At 44.8% G+C, this 21868-nt stretch overlaps 1 protein-coding gene across 3 annotated transcripts in view; it reads right to left on the reverse strand.

Moving 5' to 3' along the window:
- The window catches only part of ALKAL1 (ALK and LTK ligand 1), a 56028-nt gene extending 37862 nt beyond the window's left edge, over positions 1 to 18166 (reverse strand). For all 3 annotated transcript variants that reach the window (XR_011389474.1, XR_011389473.1, XM_070075826.1), the window contains exon 1: positions 17802 to 18166. Coding sequence is in view for 1 of the 3 variants with exons in the window: in XM_070075826.1 (XP_069931927.1) it covers positions 17802 to 17991 (190 nt within the window). In the remaining 2 variants the exon portion in view is untranslated. The remainder of the gene's footprint in view (positions 1 to 17801) is intronic.
- Between the last annotated feature and the right edge of the window lie 3702 nt (positions 18167 to 21868).

Consider the following 21868-nt stretch of genomic DNA (forward strand, 5'->3'; position numbering starts at 1 on the left):
AGTCAGGGTCATGCTCCTCTAAAAGGAGCCTCCCTTTCCTCTTGCAGCCTCTGGGGGTTGCTGGCCATCCTTGATGATCTCTGTGCCTTAGCTTGGCTGTCTTCTTGCAAGGAGAGCAGTCATAATAAATTAAGGGCCTGTTCCACTGCACTATGATCTTGACTTATATAATTACACCTGCATTGACCCTATTTCCTAGTGAGGTCACATTTTGAAGCACTGGAGCCCTAGACCATCAATGTATCATTTTGGGGGACATGTAATTCAACCAGAAATCTGAGTTTAGCGAACAAATACATTGGAATTGATTATTGGCATTATGAAAGTTTCTTCACAAAAATTTGTTGAAAATTATTTTTAAATTATTTAACCAATGTATGGAAAGTGTAACTTATTTACAAACTTCAATGTGTGAATTAACTTTTAAAAATAAATATTTATTTATTATTTGGAAAGTCAGAAAGACAGACAGAGAGATCTTCCATCTGCTCATTCACCTCCTTCCTCCCCAGATGGCAACAACAGCTGGGGCTGGGCCAGGAGCCAGGAATTTCTTCTGGGTCTCCCATGTGGATGTCTGGGGCCCAAGTGCCTGGGCCATCCTCTCCTGCTTTTCCCAGGACATTAGCAGAGAGCTGGATAGGAAGTAGAACAACAGAGACATGAACCGGTGCCCGTATTCAATGCCAGCAACACAGGTGGCGGCTCTACCCACTACACCACAACGCGGGTCCCATGGATAACTTTTAAAATTGGGTAATGTGAGGTTCTGTAACAATTCCTTGTAAAAGAAATCAGTTGGTCAGTTTGGCCAATATAAGTTGTAAAGACCACACTACAAAGAAAATCCCACCTAAAACTCTAAAAACTTCTTAAAAGAAACATTTTTAAAACATCAGTCAATCCAAGTTATTTAAATGACTTAAAACTGATATAGTAACATTATTTAGATTTTTCTGATTTCCTAAATGACTTTTGAAAAACAAAAGATTATCATTTAATTTATTCTTTTCTCTTTCACAAATAACTTCAAAACATAAGGATTCAGGCCCAGCACTGAGGTGTAGCGGGTAAAGCCGTGGCCTACAGCACCAGCATCCTCTAGGGGCACAGGTTCAAGCCCACTCTGGTCCAGCTCCCTGCTAATGCCCCTGGCAAAGCAGCAGGGGATGACCCAAGTCTGGGTCCCTGTACCCACATGGGAGACCCAGATGAAGCTCCTCACTTCAGCCTGGTTCCCGCCATTGCAGCCACTTGGAGACTGACCCAGTGGATAGAAGCTCTCTCTCTATCTCTTCCTCTGCCTCTCCTCCTCTGTAACTCTGAATTTCAAATAAATAAATAAATGTTTAAAAAAACAACATAAGAATTCACATCTTAATATTGAAAAGAGATATTTTGGAGGATTTCAATTGCTTTCAAAAGTGATATGACTTTTAAATGAACTTTTTATTACTTAATAAATAATATTGAATTTAATATTGGCCACCAGTAAAGTCATGTGTGGAAGCCAACATTGGGGCACAATGCACTAAGTTGTTCTTGAGATTCTGGAATCCCATATCAGAGTGTCAGCACAAATCCTGAGAGTCTGCCATCCTATATCAGAGTGTCAGTTCAAATCCTGGCTGCCCTGCTTCTGATCCAGCTTCCTGCTAATGCATCTGGGAAGGCAGTGGAAGTTGTATTTGGGCCACTGCCATCCATATGGGAGACCTGGCTGGAGTTCCTGGTTCCTGGCTTTGGCCTGGCCCAGCCCTAGATGTTGAGGTCATTTGGGAAATAAACCAGGGAATAGAACATATCTCTCTGTCTCCCGGCCACTCTGCCTTTCAAACAAAAAAAATATTTTTTAAAAAAAGAAAAATTATGTGATATGGAGCATTCCCAAGTACTCCACACCCGAAACTGGTTGTAGAGTACCTTAACATCTTACATTAGTGTAGCACACTTCTTGCAGTTAAGGAGCCAACATTGGTCCATTACCACTCCCTCAGGTCCACAGTTCATCCTGATTGCCTTAGCTCTTACCTAATGATGATTTTCTGTCCAAGGATTCCACATTACATTTAGTCATCAAGTCTCCTTAGGCTCATCTTGGCCATGACAGTTTCTCAAACTCTGCTAGTTTTTGAAGACTTTAACAGCTTTGAGAGGCCAGTGCTGTGGCAGAGCAAGTAAATCTGCTGCTTACGGCACCACATCCCATAGGGAAACTGGTTCCTGTCCTAGCTGCTCCAATTCCAATTCATCTCTCTGCTATGGCCTGGGAAAGCCATGGAAGATGATCCAAGCTCTTGGGCCCCTGCTCCTGGCTTCAGATCGGCCCAGCTCTAACCATTGTGGCTATTTGGGGAATGAACCAGCAGATGGAAAACTTTCTCTCTCTCTCTTGCCTCTGCCTCTCTGTAACTCTGCCTTTTAAATAAATAAATAAATCTTAAAAAATAAAACAGCTTTGAGGCGTGTGGGCCAGGTATTTTATGGAATGCCCTTCTTTCAGGATTTATCCATCTCAGGGATTTGGGGAAGAAAATCCACAGATGAAACATGCCTTTTTTATCCCATATCAGGGGTCCATACCATCAACATGAGTTATGCTTGTTGACCTCGATCAACACCTTGCTGATGCAGTGTCGCATGGGTTTCTCCACTGTGTGGGGCTCTCCCCGACCTGCACTACCCTCTGTAAGGGTAGGTATGCTCGACCCAGGATTAAGTAGGAAGCTGTGCTTCCTCTCCTTGAGGCAGAAGTGTCCACATGGGTTATTTAGAATTCTTCTACATGTGATATCTGTCTCTTCTCCACAGGTCATCTATTTGTTTAATCATCTATTTTTACCAATGTAGACTCATGGATATTTATTTGATAATTTGAGTTATAATCTAAAATGACTTGTTGTTTATATAGCTCCAGCTTTGGCCATTTAATTGGCTCCACTGTCTCTCTGACATACCCCTATCACTTTTGGGGTGACTGCTGCTGTTGTTTTCTATTTTCTACTTTCTGAAGCACAAATGCCCCACGGGCTCATCATGTATTCTTTCTTGTTTTATTCCTAGTCCCAAGGATTCCTCTAAAGAGTCCTGGTCTCCTTTATTGGAAAATGCATTTGGAAACCAAGACCTGGAAGCCTAGTGTGCCCTGCTTCTAAACCCTCTACTAACAAAACAAGGAAATGTGAGTGCGGTAAATGTGTGACCTACTTTTTGATATACCCTAAATTTAAATTATTGCTAAAATTATAATCTGGGGCTTGATAGAATACATTTGTGAAATGTACAATATCAGGGCTGGTGCTGTAGCATGGTAGGTTAAGCCTCCACCTCTAGCGCCGAGATCCCATATGGGCACCAGTTCATGTTTTGGCTACTCCACTTCTGATCCAGCTCCCTGCTAATGTGCCTGGGAAAGTAGTGGAAGAAGATCCGGGTGCTTGGACCCCTGCACCTATGTGGGAGACCCAGAAGAAGCTCCTGGCTCTGGCCTGGCCCAATCCTGGCTGTTGCAACCATGTGGGGAGTGAACCAGCGGATGGAATCTCTCTCTTTGTGTCTCTGTCTCTGTCTCTCTCTCTCTGATTCTGCCTCTCAGATAAATCTTAAAAAAAAAGAAATGTACAGAATCTGCAATATTTCACTGGTGACATTGCAAAGGTCACATAAAAATGATTTTAAGTGATCTGAATTTAAACATAGTCACATTGAGTCATCCTCTGTACCCAACTGTGCACTGTGCCCCTCCACACACCTCCCCTTCCACCACCAAAGACCTAACATTCATACTTGGCTTTCTCAACCAAAGTAAAATCCTGTATCAAGCCAGATACTTCCAAAGATGCCTTGGGTTTCTTCTTTTATTAATTACAGTAGACAAACTACATAATCTCTAAAATCCTTCCCATGTCCTGTGTTACAAAATATTATGACAAGTTCTAACATTATACTGTATGTTTACCAAAGAACAAAATATTAAATGAGTCCAGAGAACTTTAAAAAATACAAAACTGTATTGCAAAGGAGATTTCCATCTGGTTTTAAACCACAGGCCAATGTATATTTAATTTAAACTTTAGCCATTTCATTTCAAAGACTGATCTCATGAAAATGATTTATGTAGTTTCTGGTTTAATCTGGTTAATCCCCCCTCCCAGATTTAAAATTCTCATTCCCATAAACTCTTAAAAAGACAAATTAGAATCTTACAAAAATGCTAAAACATTTCAAAAACAAATAGTTGTACAGCATTTTACACTGTGATAACATTTTTATGTACAATCAGTTATTGAGAATGACAACCAAATGACAGTGGATTAGCACTAGCAGAAAACACAGGCTCCAGCCCTCATGAGGTTCTTGTTGGATCAGGCAGCTAGAATGCCATCAACAAACTGAGCCATGGGGAAATCGTTAATCCAGAGAACTAGCTTTTGATCCAGTAGTCAATTCACACCACCCTGGAAACACAGTCTCCAAGATGCAAAACCTCACCTTTCCTCTGACGAGAAATAAAGGACAGAGGCCAGGTCTGAAGGCTGAAGTGCAGGTTCTTGTTAGGGGAAAAGATCAAAGCCTGGGATTCCTGTGTGTAGACATCCAGCAGGCAGTTGGTATGTGAATTTAAAGGACAAGAAAAAGAAAAGAGAAGGCAAGAATGCTCTGGAATCCATCAGAGAGGCAATATTAAAACTAGAAAAGCTTACACAGGATGGTCCTGGGGAACACTCATCCCTGAGCATGGAACCCTGGGGTGTACTTACAAGTAAGGAGGTGTTCAGGGATAGATGGAAGCTCAGAATGGTCATAGAATAAGGAGAACAAGTGAGAAGAGCTGTGGGTACACAGGAATCACTTACAGAGGATGGAGAGAGGGGCCAGCATGGTGGTGCATTGGGTTAAGTCACCGCTTGAGACACTGGCATCCCTTACTGGAGCGTGGGTTAGAGTCCTGGCTGCTCTCTTCCAATTTCACTCCCTGATGATGCATCTGAGAAGCAGTGGATGATGGTTCAAGTATTTGAGCCCCTGCCACTCATGTGGGAGAGCCACATGGAGTTCCTGGGTTCTAGCTTTTATCTGGTTCAGACCTGGTTATTATAGCCATCTGGGGAGTGGATCAACAGATGGAAGGTCTATCTCTCTCAAATAAATACATCTTTACAAAGATAAACATGATGGGGAGAGGTCAAAAGCAGCAAAAGCAACCAAGAGGCTGAGAAAGATAAAGGTTGACCACTGGCCTCCAGGAATCAGCTAAAGTCATGGGTTCAGTGCTATAGAGAGGACAGGTAAGGAAGCACAGGTGTACAGGCAGCAAAATCAGCAAAAGAGGTTAATTTTTGTCCTGAAGGTTGTATTAATCTTTTTTTTAAAATTTCAATAGTTGCTTTGACACTGTGGGGTCTTGCTGACCCTGGAGGGATTCCTAGAGATAAAAAAGGAGTCAACTTTTTATATGCAAACCAACCAACCTGAATCCATACAGGTATCACACCCTCTATCAAGGTCTCACACTCAGGGCCAATTCCCACATCCTAATAACCAGGGCCAGGAACCAGACAACTAGGGGCGGCCCATTTGTCCCAGAGCCTGCTGAAGTAATCCAAGCCAGTAAATCCCAAGCCTGCTTACCTAGCTTTTGCCTTGGCTTTCCTGAGAAACTACATTACAATGAAAGCTCCTGCTCACAATTGGCCCCAGAGAATCCTCTTGGGGGATTGTATAATGCCCCATGCCTCCTCTTTCCGGGGCCTATAAAGAAAATAACCTTTTTCCTTCATGACAGTTACTTCCATGTCTCCCCATACCTGACTGAAACAACACCAGCCACATTTTTTTAACTTTTATTAAATAAATATAAATTTCCAAAGTACAACTTTTGGATTACAGTGGCTTTTTCCCCCCATAACCACCCTCCCAACCTCAACCATCCCATTTCCCACTCCCTCTCGCATCCCATTCTTCATCAAGATTCATTTTCAATTATCTTTATATACAGACAATCAATTTAGTATATATTATGTAAAGATTTCAACAGTTTGCACCCACACAGAGACACAAAGTATAAAGTACTATTTGAGGCCGGCACCGCAGCTCACTAGGCTAATCCTCCGCCTTGCAGCGCCGGCACACCAGGTTCTAGTCCCAATCAGGGCGCCGGATTCTGTCCTGGTTGCCCCTCTTCCAGGCCAGCTCTCTGCTGTGGCCAGGGAGTGCAGTGGAGGATGGCCCGAGTACTTGGGCCCTGCACCCCATGGGAGACCAGGAGAAGTACCTGGCTCCTGCCATCAGATCAGCACAGGCACCAGCCGCAGTGCACCAACCACAGCGCGCCGGCTGCAGCGCACCGGCTGCGGCGGCCATTGGAGGGTGAACCAACGGCAAAGGAAGACCTTTCTCTCTGTCTCTCTCTCTCACTGTCCACTCTGCCTGTCAAAAGATAAAATAAAATTAAATTAAATTAAAATAAATAATAAAAGAAAAAAAAGAAAGTACTGTTTGAGTACCAGTTATACCATTAATTCACATAGTACAACATATGAAGGACAGAGATCCTACATGGGGGAGTAAGTGCACAGTGACTCCTGTTGTTGATTTAACAATTGACACTCTTATTTATGACGTCAGTAATCACCCGAGGCTCTTGTCATGAGCTGCCAAGGCTATGGAAGCCTCTTGAGTTCACCAACTCCAATCTTATTTAGACAAGGTCATAGTCAAAGTGGAAGTTCTCTCCTCCCTTCAGAGAAAGGTACCTCTTTCTTTGATGGCCCATTCTTTCCACTCAGATCTCACTCACAGAGATCTTTCATGTAAGTTATTTTTTTTCCCACAGCGTCTTGGCTTTCCATCACAGCCACGTTTTAAAATGTGAGTGGTGGTAGACGCTAGGGGGATGGCCACCCAATCACAAGTTGGACAGCCTCTGGAAACAATGCAGGGAAAGATTCCAAGAAATCTTATCTCTCTCCTTGTAATCTATAACAACTAAAAACTAGCTCTAACCATGAACAGACCTCAAACAGTTCATGAAAAATAGTGAAAGAATAAGCTTATTTTGATACAAAAAATGAAATCTATGCATTTTTTCATAATATGTATTTTCCTTGAACTTTTGTTTGTTAAACATTTATATGTTCATTTGAAAGGTACAGTTAGAGAGAGAGGATGAGAGAGAATCTTCCATCTGCTGGTACCATAGCTGTTCCAGGCCAGAATCAGGAGCCAGAAGCATCACCTCAGTCTTCCACATGGCTGGCAGGGTCCCAAGGACTTGGGTCATCTTCCACTACCTTCCCAGGCACATTAGCAGAGAGCTGGATTGAAAGTGAAGTAACTGGAACATGAACTGGTGCCCATATGGGAGGCTGGCATCACAGGTGGTGGCTTAACCTGCTATGCCGCAATATCTGCTCCTTTTCCTTGAACTTTTTGAAGATCCCTTTTATGCATGGATTTCAAAATTTTCAAAAATAATTTATTTAATTTGCTTAAAAGATAGAAATGGGGAGGGTTGAAAGCGGTGGAGAGAGAAAAGAGGGTGGACCCAGACAGAAATCTCCTATTCACTGGTTCATTCTCCAAATGCTTACAACAACCAGGGCTGGGACAGGCCAAATCCAGGAGCCCAGAACTCAACCCAGGTCTCTCACATGGGTGGCAGAAACTCAAGTACTTGAGCCATCACCTGCTACCACCCAGGGTACACTTTTGTAGGATGCTGAAACCAGGAACAGAGGCAGGACCTGAACCTACACACTCTGATATGGGATGTGGACATCTCAAGTGGCATCTTAACCACTATGCTAAATGCCTGTCCTTGATTTAAAAATCTTAGGGGCATAGCTACATTGTGGCATAGCACATAAAGCCACTGCCTGCAACACCATCATCCCATATGGGCACTGGTTTGAGTCCTGGCTACTTCACTTCCAATCCAGCTTGCTGCTAATGGCCTGGAAAAAGCAGCAGAAGATGGCCCAAGTACTTGTGTCCCTGCCAACCACATTGGAGATCCAGGAGAGGCTCCTGGTTGCAACCTAGCCTAGCCCCAGGCATTGTGGCCACCTAGGGAATATATGAACAGATGGACGATCTCTCTCTGTCTCTGCCTCCCTCTCCTTCTCTCTGTAACTCTGACTTTCAAATAAATAAATAAATCTTTAAAAAGAAAGAAAAAGAAATGCCTTTTAATTTCATATTCTATGAACTTTTGGAGTATCCTCATATGTTGTTTCCAAGACAAGACAGAGCTGCCAAACCCTGGTTTATTCCCTAAATGCCTACAACGACCAGGGCTGGGCATGAGGCCAAGTTGGTAGCGGGAACTCAATCTAGGTCTCTTATGTGGGTGGCAGGAACCCATTTCCTTAAGCTACCACCACTGCCTCCCAAGATCTGCACTGGCAGGAAGCTGGAGTCAGGAGCCAAAGCCAGGAATAGAAGCCAGGTACCCCAGTGTAGGACACAGGGGTCTTAACCACTAATCCATAAACCTATCTTTATTTTCACTCTATGAAGAAATTTTTAAGGAGTAGCTATTTTAATACTTCATCAATCAATGCAGTAGTGTGAATAATTCTTTAATAAAATAATTGTTATTCTTTTCACTTAAAATTTGAACTATATATCTTGCCCTATTTAAACAAGCTGCTGTTTTTACATTTATAGAGGAAAACAGGGGACAATTGCAGGAAACACTTACACAAATGGATGATATTCCAAATCCGAGATGTCAGTTGTGTTTTCCCTTTCTTAGCAACCCCACATCTTTTGACAACAGAAAATTTCCTATAAATAAATACAGCCAAGCTTCAAAGCGGCCATGATGACAGTCATCTTTTCAGATCACCATTGCTCAGAAACTCAGACTCTCTTCAAGAGAGCAAGAAGCCACACACCTGCTGCCTTCTGGACAGGAGCCCTGGCAGGTACTTCACATGCCTCCTCAGTTGTACCCTCTTCATAAGAACCCCTGAGATGTGCTCTTCCCCATGGCACAGATTCCTGGAGCTCAGAGATACACTCTGTCCAGGGCTGCAGTCAGCTATTCTAGAACCAGTGCTGTCTCTACAGGGACCCATGTCATGGGTCAAGTTGATGTAATCAATAAACTTTTTACAAAACTATCACTTGGAAATAATTACCTTTTATGGCTTAAGACTTAGTATTTTTATTTTCCTAAAATAAATTACTATATAATAAAAATAAGACATTTAAATAGTCGGCTCACATCATTTGTCTTATGTCCACAGAGACCATAATTTGAATAGATAGGCAGCTTGAATAAACTGAATAGTAATCATGGATTCTGGGGATGTAAGCAAAGTTAAACATCATATTCTCTACCAAGGGGCATGTGCTTTGTGCATATGCCTGCATCCCATATTGGAGTGCCTGGGTTTGACGCCCACCTCTGTGTCCAGTAAAACTTCCTGCTAAGGCACACCCTGAGAGACAGTAGTGATGACTCAAGTACATGGATCCCTGCCACCCACTCACTGGGAGATCCAGATTGAGTTCCAGGTTCGTGGCTTTGGCCTGGCACAGCCCCAGCTGCTGTGGGCATTTAGGGGAGTTGAACTAGTGGATGAAAGATCTCTTTCTACCTTTCAAATAAAATGAAAATAATTAAAATATTTACCAAAGTAAAAAAAAACTCTCAATAGGCACACACTCTAAGAAGAGCAATTGCATTTTAGATGAATAACTTCCATTCTTTCTCAGGCATTTCTCTAGATATTTTCTTTTCCATTGTTGTATACACTGCCATTGCAACTGGCACTGGCATGTCATCCTGTCTTGGTGACCCTGTTGCTGTTGCCCTGGCCCACCTCTCCGCCTCCTCCCATTCACCTGTCCCTCTCTTCTATATTACTTCACTCCAGCTCAGTCTTGTCTTCCCAATGTCCCCAGGTACTGAGGAAGGGCTGGCCTGCATGCAGTGGCTGAAACCAGGTTTTCAAAGTGGACTCCTTCAAAATCTGGTCCTTTGAGATGCAAATAAATGCTAAATGAAACAAAGGGATATGGATGATACTAATTTACATAATTCCCTTTTCAGCAGGACTTCAGAGTGCTTGTTTGAGGATTCTCTAAGAAGGGGCTTGCTGGCCACATTCCTGAAGCCAGTAGACCAAGAAAGCTTTTCTTCACAGATTATCTTTCAAGACACATTGGAATATGTGGCTACAGAGCTGTGGGTGCACAGGGATAAAGAGAGAGCAGACTCGGAAATGTGGTTGGGTTGGGAGGGCAGTCAGAAACTGTCTATCTGGAGGAAGTTTTCCAGAAGATTCCAATATACCACCTTTCTCTTCCTTACACTCCCCAGTTAAAAACTCTGTTGGCTGCAAAAATTCAACGTACATGAAAATTCTCAACTTGCTTAATGAAAGGCAGACTCAAAAGCTGCACTCAGAGATTTACTAGGCTCAGAGGAAAATCCAAAAATTACACTTGAAATTTGCCTTCCCATTGGTTCTGGGGCAAATAGTCACCAGGATTCTCATTTTAAGAATCATATCTTGGGGCAGGCGCCATGGCTCACTTGGCTAATCCTCCACCTGTGGCGCCAGCATCCCATATGGGTGCAGGGTTCTAGTCCCAGTTGGGGTGCCAGATTCTGTCCCAGTTGCTCCTCTTCCAGTCCCGCTCTCTGCTGTTGCCCGGGAGGGCAATGGAGAATGGCCCAAGTGCTCGGGTCCCTGTACCCGCATGGGAGACCAGGAGGAAGCACCTGGCTCCTGGCTTCGGATCAGCACAGCGCCAGCCATAGTGGCCATTTGGGGAGTGAACCAATGGAAGGAAGACCTTTCTCTCTGTCTCTCTCTCTCACTATCTATATCTCTACCTGTTAAATAAAAAAAAATCATATCTTTAGGATTGGCATTGTGGAGCAGCAGGTTAAGCCACAGCTTGTGATATCAGCATTCCATTGGGTGCTGGTTGGAGTCCCAGCTGCTCCATTTCCATTCCAGCTTCTGCTAATGCACCTGGGAAAGCAGAAGATAGCCCAATTGCTTGGACCCCTGCCAACCACATGGGGGACCCAGATAGATTTCCAGACTCCTAGTTCAGACCAGCCCAGTCCCAGCCACTGTAGCCATTTGGAGAGTGAACCAGGCAAAAGATCTGCCTTTACATCTCTCTGTTTGTAATTCTGCCTTTCAAATAAATAAATAAATCTTTCAAAAAAACACTGCTTTGGTAGGTATTAAGAGACGCAAAAGCTGAATGCTATAAATATAAATGCTATGGTTTATAGTTTGTCCCCCAAAGGTTCCTGGGTTTGGTCTCCGGTATGGAAGTGTTGAGGAGGTGGTAGCTTTAGAAGGCAGAGCCCAGTGAAAGAGGCAGGGCCTGGTAGGAGGTGCTTAGGTCCTCAGGGCTCCTCCCTCAATTTGTGTTGACAGATACAGAATTAGAGTTATAAACAATGCCAAAACTCCAGAACACGCTAAGTAGCCTTCCTTATCAAGTTCCAAACACCCAATGGTTGCCTAAAACCACAGATAGTACCAAATACTATACTTTTTTTTCCTAGATAGACACATGTTTCATAAAGTTTAATTTATAAATTAGAAACACTAAGGGACTGTCAATAATTATAAAATAGAACCATTATAACAACATACTCTAATAAAAATTGCTGTGTTCTCCCCCTGCCAAAAAAATATCTTTTTTAACTAAAGGAAAAATTTTACAGCTTCATTCTGGCATTTCCAAATGGCCAGCATCACTACCCTGGTACTTTAGGACACTCATCAAGTAAAACAAGGGTTATCTGAACACAAGCACTGCATCCTGTGACAGGCAATTTGATAACCAAGATAGATATGTGACTGATGGGCTGGCTGTGCACACAGAGCGGATGTGCTCAGCAAAAGGACAAGAGTAACAAGATCTCATCACACTGCTCAGACCAGCATCCGCTGAAAAGCTTATGAAATGCTTCTTTCTGGAACTTTCTATTTTGTATTTTTGGCACTTGTGGGATGTGAAATCATGGATAAGGGGGCACACTGATCTCCCACTGCTGCGGTGCTTTCTGTTAGTTGCAGATGCAGGAGGGAAACAGCTCCTGGCCACAACTTTCTATCCTTTCCTACACAGCAACAAGAAATGGAAATCTGCTCTTAAACACTTCATTTCCAGCAACAAAGCTGAAGGACAAAGGGGAAAGTCTAACATTAAAAAGTAATTTTAAAAATCCTAGTTTTCTTAGCCAGCACAGGATAAGAGAGTGGCTTCCTAGGATTATGCCATTCCAGGCAGGCAGAAGTCACCCTGGGTGATTTCTGTCAACTTCTTGCATAGAAGTCCCTGCTCAGCAATTCAACAATGGGCTCCCACAGAGAGTTTGTGCCTATCTGTCCTGGCTTCTCTTGATCTTCCAAGGAAGTCTTAGGAAGTCTTCATTTCTCTGAAGCCAGGACACATGAGTCCCTATGGGACAGGCCCACCAGTACACTGTGGCTCTCACGGGCGCTGCCTGAAGTGCCTCTATGCCAGCCTCTCATTGGGTCCCGGCTCCTTACAGGCACTGTTCTGCTTCAGCTTCTGCTATTCCACCACACTGTGGAATGTGCTTCCCTCCCCTTTGCCTGTTGGAACTCCATCTCTCCGTCATTGTGGGGAAAACACACCATTGAGCACAGAAAGCTACTGTGAGCTAGAAAGTATGGGGATTTCTCCCACCAGCAAGCAGGTCACCGTCCTGCAGCCAACACCAGCTGGATGTCCTTTAGTGCAATTCAACTCCAACTTTGTCTACCTGGATCTGGTCTCAGATCCTGCAAGCCGGGGGCTCAATCCCCAAGGCTTCCTCCAGTTCAGACCCAGTTCAAGTCTGAGCCCTTGGAACTCCTGGTCAACTAGCTACAAATTGGGTTCCTGTGACCTCCCCTGCTCAGGCGTGATGAACTTGCCTGATCAGCTCCCAGAACTCAGGGAAGCCCCTAGTTAAGTTTCCTGGTTTATTATAAAGGATGTGCATGGTGTGGAGTTTCCCTGGCCTCTGGACACACCACCCTCCAGGCACCTCCATTTGTGCTGCCATCCAGAAGCTCTCTGAACTTGGTCCTTTCAGGTCTTTAGGGAGCTTCATCACAAAAGCAAGATTGATTAAATTGTTGGTCATTGATGACTAACTTAGCCTTCTGCCTGCTGCCCCATCCTCACCCCTGTAATCCTGCCATGGCACTTTAGGCATCAGCCCCCTCCTGAATCAGTCAACTCTTTAGCTTACAAAAGGTGCCATCACTTTCGAGATTCACAAGGGTTTTAGGAGATGTATGCCAGGGAAGGGGAAGATGACTAAGCCGGTATTTTACAATATCACAGCCCTCTTCCTTTTTGATATCTTCACAGTTATTTCCATGTTCAGAAATAGAACCCTAAACTATCTTTACAGATCTTCCCACAGTTCTGATAGTCTTAAGGAACCCCAGATATACTTGCATTCTGCTGAGACTTTTATAATAATGGAATTTTGTTTGTGTACTCCATATTCCCTCTATCTTAAGTGTGTTCTATCTGCCCACATAGGCTGTCACACTCTGTGAGTAACAATTTCTTCCATGTAAATAACAACAACAAAATAACTTTTTCTACTTTACCACAGCAGAGGGGAATATAAATGGGCAATTTTTTAAAATTGATTTCTATACAGGTTTAAGGTATGCAACATGACATTTTGAAATGTAATACATAGGAAAATGATTGCTACAGTCAGATAAATGAACATATCTATCACCTTTCATTTTAATATTTTAAAATGTTATATTTGCAAAATTAGGTAAAGCTATTTGCTTCCTTGAAAACTGTTAGCATGTAAGAGGTAAAGGTAAAAAGGTTATGTGTGTGGGTGGGTGTTGTGGAATAGCTCGTTAAGCCACCACCTGCAATGCTGACATCTCATATGGGCATCGGTTCAAGTCCCGGCTGCTTCACTTCTGATCCAGCTCCCTATTAATGCACTTGGAAGACAGCATAAGATGGCCTAACTGCTTGGGCACCTACATCCACCTGGGAGACCCAGACAAAGCCCTTGGCTTCAGCCTGGCTCAGCTCCAGCTGTTGTGGCCATTTTGGGAATGAACCAGTTAATGGAAAATCTCTCTCTCTCTCTCTCTCCAACTCTGCCTTTCAAATAAATACATCTTTTTAAAAATAAATAAAAACAAGTTTATATGTGATTTTCTCCCAGGTATGTATGGTAGGTGTTGTGACCAGAAGTGTGTTCAGCAGAATAGCTAGGCTACTGACCATGACCAGAAGTACTGTCAGCAGCCAGAGCTCACCTACAGGAATGGCGTTCTGCCCAGTCACAGTGTATCTGTCATGGCAAAAAAAAAAAAAAAAAAAAAAAAAAAAAAAAAAAAAACAGATTCGTGACTAGAGTGCCCAGCACCACACGACTCAGTTAGAATGTTCATTTGCAGTTGTTCCGAACCACCTCACCAAAACCACTTCACATTCCCTTCCTAAGCTCCATGTCAGCCAGGTTCTACATAAAACAATGCCACCAACCTGCCTCTAGGGAGTCTACAGAAATCATGCAGCTGTTGATGAGACTTCTTGAAAAGGCGAAGGTGGCACAGGGAACCTAATGCACAAGAAGACAGCAGTCCCCTTCCCCTTCATCACAATGCACACCAATTTTTTCTGTCTCAAGTTTCGCCAAACCCCTTCTCTACTCCCACCACCACCAATTCCCCACCCACCCTTCTAACTTTGGCTCTACTTCAGTGTGTAAGAACTCTGATGCCCCCTTCTATGGGCAAAGTCTGAGGCAGAACTGTGTGTCTGCTCCTCTCTGCTGGTGTGACTACCAGGGACATCAGGAGAGAACAGGTCCAAGAGGGCAGGTGTACATATCACAAAAACATGCCCTCTCCAGTTCTGACTCCAGTCAGGCAGCCTGGCAGGGGCACAAGTAAAGTGTTAGTGAAGATCAGCATTAACACTCTTGTGAGGGCTTGAACTTGGCTGGTGGCAACAATGGCCAAAAGCAAGAGCCAGGTTCAAGAGACTTTTGAGGCAGGATTTATTGGGGAACGGAGCCCCTGAAGAATAGTGCTCAAAGTATTGGGTAGCTTTGCATTCGTAAGCCATCATGGTAACCTCAGGAATGTGGTAGAGGGACTAAAGGCATGGAGGGATGCATGTCTGAACAACACTCAGGCTGCAGAGAAGGAGGAGAGCCAAGGATGGTGACTCACAAATGTCTCCACCCACTCCCCAGCTCTCTACAACCCTCAAGGAATCTTCATGGCCCCCTTTGCTTGCACATGCACTGCTCCTGATCCTTGGAACCATCATGCGTGTCCAGGGAAGAGGTGGAACCTACTGAAAAGGAAATGCAGCAAGAATTGCAAAGTCCTGGGCACCTACATTAGGCCTGGTTGATGATACTACAGAGTAATGGGGACAGAACTGCAGCATCATCTGTTAGGGATGAGATTCCTCAGCCTCCAGGAGCTGGAAGATGCCCCCTGATGAATGAACTATGAGCACTGCCACACTCTGTGTCCAGAGGGGTCCTTTGTCCTTTTCTCACATCCTGCTTGTATCTGATTCACATCCAAGTGTTCCATACACAGAGATAGGATTGTAATAAGCCATCATTTTTCTCCCCACATCAATAAAGTACAGTGATCCAAAGAGGAGGCCATCATGAGCAGTTACAGAAAGCAATGGATAGAGCCAGTGTTGTGGCACAGCAGGTTAAGCCACCACTTGCAGTGCTGGCCTTCCAATACTGGAGTGAGTGCCAGCAGGAGTCCAGGCTGCTCCACTTCCAATATAGCTCCCTAATACATTTGGGAAGGCAGTGGTGATGGCCCAAGTGATTATGCTCTGCCACCCCCATGGGAGACCCTGATGGAGCTCCTGGCTCCAGATTAGCCCAGTACCTGTTGTTGCAGTCATTTAGGGAATGAAGCAGCAACACACTCTCTCTCTCCCCTTGATGCTGTCTTCAAGTAAATAAATAAATTTTTTAAAGATTTATTTATTTATTTGAAAGTGAGAGTTACACAGAGAGAGAAGGAGAGGCAGAGAGAGAGGTCTTCCATCTGCTGGCTCACTCCCCAGTTGGCTGCAGCGGCCGGAGCTGAGCTGATCTGAAGCCAGAAGCCAGGAGCTTCTTCTGGGTCTCCCACACAGGTGCAGAGGCCCAAGATCTTGGGTCATCTTCTACTGCTTTCCCAGGCCACAGGAGAAAGCTGGATCAGAAGTGGAACAGCCAGCTCTCAAACCAACAGCCATGTGGGAAGCCGGCACTGCAGGCAGGGGCTTTACCCGCTATGCCACAGCACCGGCCCCAATAAATTAAATCTTAAAGGAAAAAAGCAGTGGGCTTTGAAGGTGACCCACAGGTCAGTTTCTGCCAGGCTCCATTGTTTTCTGTAAACTTTCATGATTGCCATTATTAATAAAATTCTCCATTTTCTCTCATAACAAACTCAACTTCTCTTGAAACCAAGGAGAAAATATCTACTTGACTTCAACAAAACAAATGGTCTGGATTAAGTGACATCTTGGTCTCTGAAATAAATATTTGGGCTCACACCTGTTCTAGTCCCAAGGGCTCTCCACTGGCAGAGTGACAGGCTCTGCCCAGGTCCTCCACACACCAGCTTTCCAGGCCTTCTCACTCCCCCTCAACAGCCCACTCATTCATTCTCTGTGTGCAGCAGCCTTCCCCACCCACTTTCACACCCAGAATGTGCTGGGGCACAGCAGACACCTGTCACCTGCTCCTCTGGGGAGCCTCAGCCCTCTACATGACGGCATGTAACAGGGACTTGATGGACATTTCTGGAGGAAATATTGTTTGTATATTCATAACTATGATGGAAGAGAAAACGATAGGAAGAAATCCTTCTTTGCTATCTTAAAAGGGAAACAAGTGGCCAAAGGGGCCTTAGGAAAGTGGCACATTGGCCAGGTGGAAGCTGCCAGGCACGCTGAGGTGCTGAAAGAGGGGTCCTTCTGCTCCCAGCCAGGGCCAGCAGCTCCACCTTGCTCTGTTTTTGCAGAGTCTAAACAACAATCATGTTGGAGCTGCAATTTTTGTTTCCTACAGCCTGCCTTCCTGCCCCTCCCCTCCATCCAACAGCCCAGTCATCCCCTCTGCCCCCCTTTCCTCCTCATGCACACCACTTCTTCACCTTTGGGTGTCTCAGGACCCTCCCTCGTGTCTGTAGTGTCCACTTTCTCTCCCTCCTTGTCACCCCCTCCTCCTCAAGCATCTAAGGAGCAGAGTTGATTTGGGAGCAGCCAGCAGCATTTGGGACCCTTGTACAATGACCTAAGTCAGAGCAGTGGGTGGCCAGCCAACCACTTCATGGGGCCAGCTTGAAGGCATGGAGGAGAGGAGCCTATCTGGGCACGTTCAGGTGTCTGGGGGCAGTAGTCTTGGCTAATTCTCAAAACCCCAGCAGACCAAGAAATGAGGCAGTCACAGGTGCACAATAACCTGTCCACTACCCCCTTGGCCGGTGGGATGGAAGCCCAGGTCTTTCGGCTGCTCGGCCAATTATTTCCAAAAAAGGCCTCTCTCACACCTAGCAAGGGGGCATATCAAGTTGATTCTTTTTCCAGCTGGATTTCGTTACTTAAGTGTCAACCATGGTAAATCGATTAAGTCTATTATCTCTTCGTCTAGGAGCTGGATATCTGCAGAGAGTTTGTTCTCTGCTTGCTTAATTCAGGCTTCCCAAAACAAGCGCCCTGCCTGGTTTCTAGAGTAACCCAGTAACACCCAAGGGTTGGGCAGACGACGTCCCTCTTACCTGCGCTCCGGGAGGCGCTGGGAGCGGGGCCGGCCCCGGCCGCGGGGACAAAAAGCAACGTCTTTGGCTCCTCGCCCGCCACACGCGCTCCCCGGCGCCCCTGGGGCCTTCCCTGCGTACCGTGTGGGGACAAAGCCAGAGTCAGAAGGAGGAGCGCGGGTAGCGGGGCGCCTGGCTTAGCCGGCCGCATGTCCGCGCGTGGAGGAGCGAGAGTGCCGGAGGTTCCCGGAGGATCCCGAGGCGGGGACCGCACAGTCTGCAGCCCAGGAGAGTGGTGGCGGGAACGAGATCTCCGCTACCTGGCCGAAAGGAGTCCTCCCTGCCCGCCTGCGTCCGGAGCACGTCTGGCTGGGGAAGCACTAGGACTTAGCCCGGTGCGTGCCGGAGCATGTGCGCCCCGGGGGCGCGGGGCGGGGACGGAGGCGGGGCGCCCGGGGACCACGGGGTAGTCCGGGGGGAAAAGGGCGTGTCCCGGCACAGGGGACCCTCGGACAGAGCCTCTGGCTCAGCCTGATCGTCGGGGCTCCCTCCGAACACCGCCCGGGGCGCGGGACCACGCACTTGTATCCCCCGTCTCCGTGTCCCCCGCGTCGCACCACTGGTTCTCGTGGGACTGAGTCCCTCGCTCGCCCAGCTCTGTTGAGTCTCTCTCAGTTCACGGCTTCACGGGACCGGCGGGGTGAACAGAACAGGCAGCTTCCAGGTCTGGATGGGAGAAAACTGCGCCAATTTTCAATCTGGGAGCAGGCGGAAAGGTGTGGAGTTCACTTTCTTCAGCAGGGACCCCGGGTTCCGAGGGCAGCGTTCTCCCCGGGGCAGGGCGTCGCTGAAAGCGCAAACCATAGGCGCCCAACTGCCCGCCACCCTAGGCATCCACGGGAAGCGTCGGTTTGAGCGCTTCGGCAGGTGAAATCGCTGAAGTCGACCAGAACCCCCAAGAACGCAGTGTTTCCAAGTTAGGGAATTCTCGGAGATTAAATCCACCTGTTCTTATCAAAATAAAGCGAGCAACTGTGATCAAACTGTGTTCTGTTAATTATTGGGGACTGCTTTGTCAAGAATATTGAAAAGTGTTGGAACTGCTTGTCAATCAATGGATTGCCAATGATCTCATATGCAAAGTGGCAAATAGGGGGTCCAGGGAAGGAGCAATCAAGAAAAACCAAGGTCTCTTCACTCATGAGTCCTTGCCCAGCATTACTCTACAAAGAGACCTTGTCCATCACAAACCTTGAAAAACATAGCTCAACTGGTACAATAGTTTATCTAGGCTTGGCAATTCCATCAGGCCCAGGAAACTAGGGGCAAGAGCAAGTTTTACAGAAGTCTTAACTGCAATGCTTGGGGGAGTTACACAGGTGGAGACAGCAGCTTCCAATTTCCATTTTTAAAATCAAACATTTTTAAAAGAAGACAGAATTTTAAAAGGCATAAGTATTCAAAAAAATCTATCACTACATCTTCCCAAAATTGTTGATAAGCATAAATTTTGTTTAAATCATCTCTATTTCCATACATACGTATTTTGTACCTTCTTGGATAAAAAGGCTACTCTCTCGGAAAAGATGAGTAGAAGTCTTGTTTCACGTTAGCTTTCACTATTGATTCAGGGATTCCTGTTGGAAATTTAGAGTCTTGATTCAATTATGAATTTGTGGGACAGAATGGTAGCATAAAAACCTACGAGAACTTCTAAGAAAAATTAAATAATTTTGTAGAATTTATGGAATCAGACTCCTTCTTACAGCAATACATGGATACTTCTAAAGACTGATAGAAATTGGAATTAAAAGATAAGTATATATTGGTGCAAAAAGATTTTTGAAACTTCAATAAGTACATGGAATATACATTTTATGAAAAAAAACTACACATAAACTTCATGGCCATTATTGCTAGAACTTATGTTAATTTTTTCTAATCGTTTTTTTCTGTATAATTATGACTTCCTACACAACTTTTAAAATAATTTCTTTTAGAGCTTTTTCTTCTTATATTCATGGAATTTTGTTGACACTTACATCTAGTCTGCAAGATTGTTACTTGGGGCCAGCATTGAGTCATAGTGGGTAAAGCTGCCACCTGTAATGCCGGCATCCCTTGTGGGCACCACTTCCTATTCAGGTCCCTGCTAATGGCCTGGGAAAAGCAGTGGAAGATGGCCCAAGCGCTTGCTTGGACCCCTGCTACACTTGTGGGAGACCTGGAAGAAGTTCCTGGCTTCAGCCTAGCCCAGCCCCTGGATGGAAGCTCGTTCTCTCTCCCTCCCTCTCTCTTTTCTGTAACTCTTTCAAATAAACAAATAAAATCTAAAAAAGAGAGAGATTGTTACTTAATATTTTACTCTCTATTTTTGCCTAAACTTCATTCAAAACACAAAGGGTATTCATTGAGAAATATATAGCATTTTCCATAAATATGATTTCAAAATCACATATGCTTTTCCCATATTGTACTTATATTTTTCTTCATTTTAATATCATTAAGAATACATAATAACCTGTATAAAAGTAGGTATTCCTTTTGATGCTCAAATAGCACGGTCTGGCTTGGAGACCAGCTGTCTCCTTTCTCGGCAGTCCTCCACAACAGCTGTGAGAGCAGCCTCACCTCCTAGCAGCAGCCACAGGGCTGGGCACATCCCATCGACTTCTACTCCAGAGAAGAGTGCGGGGCCGAGGAGGATCAGATTGCTTCACCTGAGGAAGCACTGCAGGCATCAAAGACTTACGTTTCAACAATAATGAAGACAGTCGGAGCTTAGCCTTGCAGCTAAGACATAAGAGGTCCTGCTGGTTCTCTCCTCAAATGGCCACAATGGCTGGAGGTGGGCAGATCAGAAGCCAGCAACCAGGAGCTTCCTCCTGGTCTCCCATATGCAGGCAGTGGTTCAAGTGGTACGATGCTTTCCCAGGTCATTAGCAGGGAACTGGATTGGAAGTGGAGCAGCTAGGACTCGAACAAGTGCCCATATGGTATGCCGGCACTCCAGGTGGCAGCTTTGCCTGCTGCACCACAGCGCCAGCCCCTCTTTGGTATTTTTTATCATTGGAAAAAAGAAATATTTTATAAATGTGGCATCTAAACATAAAAGAGATTAGCAAACTGCTTTCTCTCTGTGCAGTACTCCTTGTCCATATTTCCTTTTAATCAAGACCAAGCAACAGATTTTGTGATATATAAAAATATTTCCAAAAGTTTGTGCAAGGGCAAGCATTTAATGCAAGCAGGTCAGCTATCACTTGGAATACCTGCATCCCTGGATTGCTGGGGTTAGACTCCCAGCTCCAACTCTCGATTCCAGGTCCTTGATAATTTGCGTCTGGGAGGCAGTAAGTGATCAAACCCAAGGGGGAAACCCTGATTGAATTCTTGGCCCTGGCTTTGGCTGGCCAGGCCCTGACTTTTGTAGACATTAGGTTAATGAACCAGCAGATAAGATCTCTCTCACTCTCACTCTCATTCTTTGCCTTTCAAATTAAAAAAAAAAATTAAGTTCATGATAAATGGAATCCATGATAAGTTTATTGTAGTGCAAAAAAAATCAATATCCATGCATACAAGTAGTTTTCTAAAAATCTCATGGAAAGTACATATTATGGAAAAACTATGCATGGATTTCAAAATATTTTGCACCATAATAAGTATCTTTTTTTCCATTTTCCACAAACTTTCTGAAGTACCAGTGTGTCTATACCAGACCTTTCTTGTCAGGTGAAGTGTGCTTGGGGATTCCACACTGACAGTCTCTGCCAGAGCACATATCATAATCTGGACTTCAGGAAGAAGCTGCCCCGGATTCATACTCAGATTGTGGTGTTGTAAAAAGTGGCTGCTGTAAATGCATCACATGCCATTAAAATAATGAATCAAGTGACAGTTACCCTTTTAATATATATGACTACTGTAAAGTGTACTAGTGACAATGCTCTTGAATAACTAGAAGACTGTGCTTAACATAATAAAAATTAGTCGTAATACAAAGTACTGGCACAGTACTAGTTAACAACTGCTAACTCAAGTATAGGGTACAACAGAGATTTTGATGGTGTTACTCATGTAATGTC

This window comes from Oryctolagus cuniculus, chromosome 6 (assembly GCF_964237555.1).
Source record: "Oryctolagus cuniculus chromosome 6, mOryCun1.1, whole genome shotgun sequence".
NCBI classification, from domain to species: domain Eukaryota; kingdom Metazoa; phylum Chordata; class Mammalia; order Lagomorpha; family Leporidae; genus Oryctolagus; species Oryctolagus cuniculus.